The 9,839-nt window shown below is 40.5% G+C and overlaps 1 protein-coding gene across 4 annotated transcripts; it reads left to right on the top strand.

Moving 5' to 3' along the window:
• The first annotated feature begins 511 nt into the window (after positions 1-511).
• On the top strand, positions 512-9,761 carry LOC306935859 (MOB-like protein phocein). 4 transcript variants are annotated; one of them, XM_079519145.1, is made up of 9 exons: positions 512-663; positions 2,670-2,825; positions 5,813-5,875; positions 6,464-6,564; positions 6,691-6,733; positions 6,989-7,075; positions 7,373-7,452; positions 7,697-7,808; positions 8,513-9,761. In XM_079519145.1, exons 1-9 carry the CDS (start codon positions 661-663, stop codon positions 8,645-8,647), a joined length of 780 nt encoding a protein of 259 aa, XP_079375271.1. In that variant the 5' UTR covers positions 512-660; the 3' UTR covers positions 8,648-9,761. The 4 variants fall into 4 exon arrangements, with proteins under 4 accessions (XP_079375271.1, XP_079375270.1, XP_079375268.1 ...); XM_079519142.1 differs by lacking the exons at positions 512-663; positions 2,670-2,825 and adding an exon at positions 5,063-5,172; XM_079519143.1 differs by lacking the exons at positions 512-663; positions 2,670-2,825 and adding an exon at positions 5,382-5,612.
• The last annotated feature ends 78 nt before the right edge of the window (positions 9,762-9,839 follow it).

Here is a 9,839-nt window from a genome sequence, read left to right as displayed (position 1 = left end):
ATAGTAGTAAAAGGTCAATGTATCAAACTAAACTACTTGTCAAAGGTATACACACAAATGCTCGTTCCCGGGCACATGATTCCAGAATTTTCTTGGAGAAAAAAAGAGAGGTCAAAGTTGACATTGTGCAACATTGCTGCGCAATTGCAATCACATGAAAACAAATGAGCTAACTCAGTTCATATTATGGTTGTTATGTGATGCATGCATGGAGATACTGTGCTGTTACAGTTACAGACACTGCTTGGATTGGAAAGTCATTAGGAACATTAAAACATTCAAAGTCAACTATCAAGTTGCATAGGGTACTTTATTGCCTAATATAATTTATATAAGCATTGTCTCTTATACAACACCATTCGTGTTATCCAAATTTTAACATACGGTAGTTTTTTAGGTAACATCATCGACATATTGTTCTTGTACGTTTAGAATGTGTCTCTTGCCAGGAATAATTTAAACGGGCTCTTGACAGATGAGCCTTGTACAAATTCAACAGGAAAAAAAGTACCCATAGCTAGAAACTTGGTGGCATTTAGTACGCATGCGCGCGCCGTCTACCCTTCCTGAATATTCCTCACGTGGAGCGATTCTCCATCCGTCCTTCAGTGCAGTCAAATCCACGAGCGTTCATTCAGAGACCGAAAGACAATATTCAGAATGGTAAGATATGGAACACCAGTGTCATTTGGTTTATTCATAACAGGCAGTTCTTTAAAATGTTGACCGTCGTACCCGTAATGTCTCAACATTCATTATGACCACCTGGTGGTCTGAATCGATTCATAGCAACACAAACGCATTGTTAGCCGTACACATAGCATACAAGGTCAAGCAGTTAGAGAATAATGATGATAAAATTATTTGTAAACGTTAAAATATTTTGTTCACGTTTTAAACGCCTATTGCGTAGCTGCTTTAGTTTAGTGTAGGTATATCAGCTAAAGGGTACGTCTCCGTAAAATTGCTGGTGTGCAGCCATATTTCGATTTACTTGTAGGCCTATAATTGTTTTCTAGTTGAATAGCAGGCTGTTATCTGACATGACACTTACTTAACATACATTTTGGTGAGTTTGTTAACTTTACTGGTAGGCGAACACTGTTCAACAGTGCTATGTCGTCACACATGTGAATTAAGAATGATACTGAGATGTGACTCCGAGCATTCTGCTATGCAACGCGTGTTTGACAACGTCAAAGATCAGTTAGTTAATGCTGCAAATGCAATATTTTCAGAATTCAGTTCGTATACAGTTCATGTCCTTCCTTGCATACTTAAATCGCTTCCGGTTGACGCAAAACGTCATCTGATTGCGTCAGTTCAGGTCAATGAATTATAAAACCTGTTAGCCCCAACATGTTAATAAAGTAAGGGCCTAAATTGTCTGAGCTACAGAATGAGTGTAGGGACTGAGGGAACATATTGGGACTAAAAACCTGTCTGCTTTTCAGATGGACCGTTTTTATATTGCTTCAAAGCTATTATGTTTTATTTTTTGTTGAGTTCTAGTAAAATTTTAGAAAACACGGACAGAAATATGAATCACCTCGGAGTCAGAATGTTTTCTGAATCTCCTGAAAAACAGGCCTTGAGTGTTATCTCCTGATGTTGAAAGCCTTGCAGCTTTACAAGGTTATCACCACATCATCCACATGTGTCACCACACTGAACTTAACTAAGCATATCAGACAATATTACGATTTGCCAGTGGAAAATGTGACCATATTCTGCATGGTAAAGGGGAATATCCTACATTGTGACTAAATCCAGAACCTTCTGAGATGCTCCTGGTGTAATTTGATAGCATTTATCAGTATTTCAGTAATCTTTGTAGCTCACAAAAGGAAGGTAAATATTGACACAGAGCAACAGCCCCCATACCCAATTACCCATCCCCCGATTCTGGAACTGATCTCCCCCTTATTTCTCTACCCCCCTCTTGCCCTGACAAAGCAACCTTTGTCCAAGGTCAAGTGTACATCTGCTGCCGTCAGTTGATGTTCTAAAAATGTTACAAATCCTCTTTGTTAGGTGGTAGGTACTGGGTAGCTGTAATTCATTATTGTAACAGGCTGGCACCACTTAAGCTCTATGCCTATATACTTAGCTGTATGACAAATAGTTGAAAATAATGTACAAATGAAATATTTTGAAAATGTTTACTTTTTTCCTTATCTGCCCAAAATAGGGACAGCCTAATGAAGTAATAGTATGTAGTCCAAGAGTCCTCCTCCCCCACTTAACAGAGCAGCAGCAGATCCTCATTAATCATTTCCTTTAAAACCAAGAAACACTCTGAATCTAACTACTTATTAACCTGATTTTGGGGTGGTCTGTCTTGGGATATTGTGCCAGATTTTTCTTAGGATAGTTGAGCTTACTTTTCATTACAAAGATTAGTAGCAGACTATATTGTATTAAGTCATATACATTTTCTTATTTTGATATTGAACTTAACATTATTGAATGCTGAATATTACTGAATGCTTAGGGAGTCTTTATTAACTGGGTGAGGTGACTGCACACTCTGCTTTTGTTAGGACTGACATTTTTTTTAGGTTACATGAGGGCTTTCAGTGCTGCACAATTGATTCAAGACTGCCCCCTAGGGGTCATGTTATACAGCAAATTATATGATTTGTTGGTATAACTCTTCTTGCATATAGGCCTTCAGAAGATTTCTCCCCATGTTTGACCGCGTGCTGGTGGAAAGGGTGGCAGCAGAGACGGTGACTAAAGGTGGCATCATGCTTCCAGAGAAGTCGCAGGGAAAAGTGCTGCAAGCTACAGTGATGGCAGTTGGACCTGGTGCTGTCAACCAGGTAATGACCAAGCTTGTCAGTATGACAGGGTTGCTGCATAAAGCCCTAACCACACCAAAGGGTCAAGACGGTTTTAGCATTGTCCCTTGTTGCACGTTGACCCACGTTGACTAGTGATTCAACTCATGAAATTCAATGGCCCAAACCACACCAAAGGGTCAAGACGGTTTTAGCGTTAACTCCTTGCAACCGTTTGTACCCAAGGAGTTTCATGGTGACCCTTTGGTGTGGTTAGGGCTTTAGAAGTCAGATACCGGTATGCATTTTTTAGTTCCATGAAGACCTACTGAAATTGTTCACTCTTTTATCAGAAAATTGACACCTAGAAGATTATTTTTAATGACTTAACATTGCCTGCCAAGGACGTAATATTACGTTGCATCAAATCCAACACCATTATGGTCTTTTCGGTGGTTTATGATAGATGGCGCTCTTTGCCAATGTATGAATGATACTAGGGCCCCTTTTACATGAGAACGGTGTTCATATAAAACAGCAAAATAATAGTATTGTTATTTTTTGCTGGGGTCCACAGTGTAAATCTTTGAAAACAGTTTCCCTCAGTCTCCATGTAAACAGGCAAAACGGTGAAAAAACCATGATGTAAACAAAAAGCCTTGTGATAGGTGGCAGCAGTGTTTATTTAATGTATGTATAAAATATAATCATAGGCCTGCCTGCCTGTCAGCCTGTAACTCAGTGTGGTTAGCAGGTGGTCTGTGTGGGGACAGGGACAGATGGAAGGGGGGAGCTACCCGGGGCAGTATAGGAAAGAGTTGAAAGACTCTTTCAACTCAAGGTTCTTCTTGTACATGGGTGACTGCTCTATCTGGCAGTCCGTCACCGCCACCTAGTGACTTGGCATGCACATTATAGCATTTTCATAAAGTGTTCGTGTAAAGGGTTGATAAAAAATATGAACGCAACAGGACTTTACCGTTATCTCTGGTGACCGTTCTCCTGTAAAGGTGGCCTAGGTTGCTTTACATTGTGGACACATCATGGGTCCCATGGGTTGACAAAATAAGGTAATAACTAATAACACTGAAATCAGTAGTCTTGAAGGGTTGTTTTGTCTCTTCATTTTCTTTTTTGTAGAAGGGAGACATGCAGCCAGTCGGTGTAAAGGCTGGAGATAAGGTTCTCTTGCCAGAGTATGGTGGAACTAAAGTGGTTCTAGATGACCAGGTACAATATGTAAAAGTCACACAAATAAATACAGCACTATGACTCATTATATTTGTTGTTCAATTATACACTTTAGCTTAAATGTCACTAGTAATCTCAATGCAGTAATATCTGTCCATCTAATATTGGTTTTTGATTTGTCTTCCAGGACTACTTCCTCTTCCGTGATGCAGATATTTTAGGAAAATATGTTGATTGAGATGTTTTTCTGTTATACATCCATCCCTGATTCTGAAGAGAAGACAAGTTGCCTTCATTGATGTCTGTTTGCTTCCTTTTCCATGTAATTCTTTTGTAAATAATTATGATCATTTTTTTGTTATACAATAATAAAGGTGAGCTATTGAAAATGGTCTTTTCTTGTTTATACTGTACCTGTATTATTCATATGGTGTGCTGTTGATAGTTGTGTTAACCACAATAATGCAGGCAAGTCATTATAGGCAAACATTTTCACAAAAATTAAATGGCTGATAAAAGCTCGCATACTTTGCTATTTTATTTGTAAGTAGTTAAAAGCAGATAATTTAAAAAAAAATCATATTGCACTTTTCATTCACATGGTTAAAACACAATCAATCATAGAAGGTTAAAAGCAGGGTTTAAAAAAGGGCAATCACAAAGGGATGACGGTGGTTACACAACAATGTAACACAATAATTTAGGCCTGTTTTGAAGAGTCCAGGATCTGTGGTGCTCTCAGATCAATAGGTTACCTTGGTGCCTCAGCTTAAATAAAACACATGCCTGGTTTCAATCCTGATTCTTGACCAAAGATGTCTTCATCCACTGTTCCAAATGAATACAAAAATGTCAAAAGTAAATTTCATGCCACATAAATTTGAATGTAAATTTTAATTTACTCCGTCCTACACATACACACAGTGTGTTGTGTGAACTCCGCAAACTACATTAGCTACGAAACAAATTAGACTTTTGAAATGATTGATTTTGTAATTACAAACTTCTAAAACAGTTTTAGAACCAACTACCCAATCACAGCACGCGCGTTCCTCCAGGCAATGGGAGCTAGGGTGGTTCTATGGTCCAGAGAACTCGTTGAACAGCGGCTTCAGAGGCATCCGGGTATTCTGTCGAGATGGTCATGGCGGAGGGTACTGCAGTTCTCAGGAGGAATCGGCCTGGAACCAAGTCGAAGGTATGTTTTCACACATCAAAACATTGCACACGACTGTAATGAATAAACCACGCGCATGGAAAATGTACTTGAGCTACATGGGAGGCTTATTTCTATACTGCCAGTCTCCTTTCTTACAACTGGGTCACAGACAACACAGGAAGGGCCTGGAAGAGTGGAAGTGGCCAGCTGACTTGGGATGCGTCTATATCCTGGAGGAATGTTACTTAGACAAATACATTGAGCTGTGTACAACTCGTCGGCTGATATAATTCTTAGCCTCGTAATTATTTGGAGTTGCGTGCGACGTGCTTGTAAATAAAGCCAGTGCCTCATACGGAAACCCACCATGACGGCCAATCAATGTTACATACAAATCATTGTTTTGTTTCAGTTTCCAGGAAACAGTTGTACCTCAGCTTGCTAGCATGCTAATGCTAGTTTTGACGATGTTAGTACAGGTTAGTTAGTAGTTAGTTGCAACATTACCCTTCATAAAATGTTTCTCAGCTAAATCCGTTGGCTTGTGTCATAGGTAAAATGTCGCTGATGTCTGCTAACGTTTCTTTACTAACGTTGCCAGGCTGGCAAGACTACACCATGTTAGCCTTGAATGAATTAAGCTCTAATTCTAAATAAACGTATCCTTCTACTATTCTAGGATTTCTACAATTGGCCGGATGAATCCTTTGAGGAGATGGACAGCACCCTGGCTGTCCAACAGGTGTGTGTGTGTGTGTGTGTGTGTGTGTGTGTGTTATTATTGACACTGTCAAACAGTCTCTGCCACCCCCGCAGCGCATTGGAAAACCCCCCTCTTCAATGGGGTGATTCAAATTATGACAATACACCATTTACATATTTTAGTAAGTTGTGTATATAGCATTGCTTACTTTTAAGAGAGCAGAGTAGGCCTCTACTCACAGCCTCTGCCCAAAGACCAAAATCCTAATATTGCTGGCCAAGGACGGATAAGCCCTTCGGCAAGTGGTTTAGATATTTGGTATAGAGCGTATGTGCAAAGTGAGTTTGTTGTTTAATGCAATCAAATAGGACTTTTCTGTTTGGATGTATGGGCTGTTAAGGCCAGAAACTTTTTAGCCACTCGGTAGGTATTTCCCCCACAGAGACCTGGGTTAGAATCTTGGGTATTACATTTGTGGTGCCCAACGACGCTTGCTTTAGTTTAGTTGAGTGACTGCAGTAGTGCATCATTATGAAAGTCCTGAAATCAAGTTGCTTTTACTAGATTACTCTGGTGGATTCTGCTGACATGTCTGCATGGTCTCTCATTCAAATTACTCTCTAACAGTACATTCAGCAGAATATCCGATCGGACTGCTCTAACATCGACAAAATCCTGGAGCCTCCAGAAGGACAGGATGAAGGAGTGTGGAAGTATGAGCATCTCAGGTACCTAAAGACCAGCATTACCCATTTACATGCATACGACCAAAATGCTTCACAAAACATCCATTCTGTATTTGTACCTCTGTCTCTTTTGTGCCTTTATGTCCGTGCTCTCTGTTACCCTTGTAGGCAGTTCTGTCTGGAGCTCAATGGATTAGCCGTCAAACTGCAGGTATGATAATGTGGCCACTTTGTATTTTCTGTGTTGAAATTCATGTAAAAAATAATAACGGTGAGGTCATCTTAAGCCCTAGGGTTTCTTACCTCACCTGCACAACTCCTTTTGTTGTTAAAAATCGGGACAGATGGGGGCTGCATAGTTGCTAATACCGAAAAAGTCAAATAATGGCCGTTATATCGGTCTGGCACTAATCCCTATGATGTCCTCTATTGAACTGATGCATGCTCTACTTTTTGCTGCCCACAGAGTGAATGCCACCCAGATACCTGCACCCAGATGACTGCCACAGAGCAGTGGATCTTTCTATGTGCTGCCCACAAAACCCCCAAAGAAGTAAGATCTCCATGTTGTTCTTCTCAGCTACAGGTTAAGTAGGGCTTTGAAGTGAGCCTTCGTGTTATATAAGATAATTGGAGTCTAATCTAGAGGCTGTTCTGAATGGGGAACTATTTTTTAGGTCATGAGGTTTGCCGCCTGTAATCTACAAGGCAATTAATAATGAGCTGAACTTGCATTTATTGGAACTACTGGGACTTTATTGGGACACTTTTTTGTGTTCATGCAAAACAAAGCCAGGTTTAGCTCTCAATTATACACACCGTGATGTGTCATTTGCTGCTGTGTCCACAGTGCCCTGCCATTGACTACACCAGACACACGCTGGACGGAGCTGCCTGCCTTCTCAACAGTAACAAATACTTCCCCAGCAGGTCAGTTAGGACCTAATACCTTCTCCTTAGCTCAGTGATTCTCAAACCTTTTAATTTCCCCAGTTTGGTATTCATTAGGCAGAAACTTTGGGACCCCCGTCCCATAACTTTCAGAAATTCAGAGTGTACAAATGGATCCAAATGGACCTTTTTATGGTACTCTGGCTTCACATTCACTGTCCATTCGTTAACACAACTTAACACACGATGTGATGAGGTCTCCTATTTCTTCTTTTTCCTTCAGAGTTAGCATCAAGGAGTCGTCTGTGGCAAAGCTGGGCTCTGTCTGCCGTCGCATCTATAGGATATTCTCTCACGCTTACTTCCATCACCGCCAGATATTTGATAAGTATGAGGTATGTTACCATGGACAAGAGCCTACCAAAATGTAATGGGCTTTCCTTTAAAATGGCTTGAAATGAGCAGGATTGCTCCATCTTTATTCCATGTGCATAAGGAAAGACTGTATTAAATAGGTTTCTTAAGTTAGGATCAACTTAAAATTCTCTAAAATCTTAAATTTACCACAGGGATACCAGAGCTTGGAGGCAGCTATCCTTTTCCTTGTTGGTCAATTCTAAATATCAAGCCAGGCAGTGAGGGCAGTGTTGATTTGTGAAGTGGATAAGGATCATAAATGTTATGAGGTCAGCACATTTGGGCAAGTGGCTATGGTTGAATTTAGCGTGTGTTTTTCATGCAAAACTAATACTTTCAGAATTCAGAATTCAGGATTCAGAATCATGAAAACCCCCTAGTTTGACACATCACGTTACTTAAAGCATAATGAAATGTAGAAATATTTGCCTTTTTGTATAGGTTGTTAATGGTGGCCATATGGATTTGGCGGCTGTGGTGACCCCAAAGGTCGCCGGCTTGGGCACACAAGCTAAATCATTAGAGCATGCCCTGGGCTACATCTGTGCAAAATTTGGCGCTTTTAGACGAATGAGCTCGAAATATCCCTATGCTCCTCAACTACAGGGAGAAACCAAATGTATTTTTTGGGGACAGACCAATGATTTTAGCATTATGTGTGTGTGTGTGTGTGTGTCTGTAGAATGAAACGTTCCTGTGTCACCGGTTCACACGCTTTGTCATGAAGTACAACTTGATGTCCAAGGACAACCTGATCGTGCCGATCCTGGAGGAGGAGGTTCAAAATACTTCATCAGCTGGGGAGAGTGAAGCCTAAGATACAGCTGCTGCCATAAGGGAGACGCACATTCACGCATACATGTTCAAAATCACACGCACACTACAGAAGAGACATCTCTGTACTAGCATCCAAATGCCTACATGTACAGTATAAACACACACACACTACAGATTATTACTTCAATCCAGGAACTCTGCCTGTGTCCTGCCTCCCATGTCAGTCTCACATGACACAGGGTGTAAGTTATCGGAAGCAGAATTCAACCCAAGCCTGCTAAGGGTAAGATGGAATATCTACCATCCAATTTATACCTATTCCGTCCATGTAGATTCACACCAGTGTCTATGCCACAGGCCGGAAGCAGTTGTTTCTGGCTATAACCAGGCGCTCACTACTCTTATAGGGAACTTTGCTTTAATGTTTTGAGCAGCTGGATTTGCAAAACGTATGTAATCATTACCTGTGACAAAGGCACACACTGACAGCTCCCCTTGTATATAACCCCTGCTCCCCCTATATTTTAATTCACTGTCGTATGTTCTGATGGTGCTTCACTTCTTTGTGTTTGTCCTCCCTGTTTGCCCGTGTTGCTTACCATCCCTTTTGGAGAGGGGGGTATGGAATGGATCACTAAATTAGCCTGCTCACTTGGAAATACAGTTCATACTGTAGTTGTTGTTTATGTAGTAGTCAACAATGAAACTCACATTTGGCTTTGTAAGTGCACTAGCAGTCAAATATGCTGTTTATCTTGTGTGGCCTCTGAAATGTTTCAGAATATTTAGGATGGTTTGTTGGCTAACTCATTGATCCTGCTTAGTGACATGTCCCCATTTTTATTAAAAGTATGACATTCCTCCTTTCCTTGGAAGTAATGGCAACTGACATTACAAAAACTAAACCGTCAAATCTACACTGTAGAACATTTACTGGTCCAAGCATTTCAGAAATTACTGCCGGGAAAGGTGGAATGGATATATTTTAGTATTGGAGCACAACCTTCCCCTTTCTCTTTGATCCTCTCGCTCATCATTAAGTTATTTTGTGGGAGGAGTCTTGTCTATCCGCCCCACTTTTATTTTTTTTATGGACTACAAATTTTGTTACTGTCGACATGTTCATGTCTGTTAATAAAAAAGAACTTAACCCAGCTGACTGTTGGCCTTTATCATAATGTACACTCAAGCAACATACTATTTCATGTAGCATACCATTTAATGACGTCTGT

Source organism: Electrona antarctica (genome assembly GCF_951216825.1).
Source record: "Electrona antarctica genome assembly, chromosome: 13".
NCBI lineage: Eukaryota > Metazoa > Chordata > Actinopteri > Myctophiformes > Myctophidae > Electrona > Electrona antarctica.
This window is presented reverse-complemented; position numbering and strand designations above follow the sequence as displayed.

Bases quoted from the DNA above. Each gene is read 5' to 3' on its own strand.
- LOC306935859 (XM_079519145.1), top strand. The intron at 7,076-7,372 runs GTAAGATCTCCA...CTGTGTCCACAG, and splicing joins CCCACAAAACCCCCAAAGAA to TGCCCTGCCATTGACTACAC. The intron at 7,453-7,696 runs GTCAGTTAGGAC...TTTTTCCTTCAG, and splicing joins AACAAATACTTCCCCAGCAG to AGTTAGCATCAAGGAGTCGT.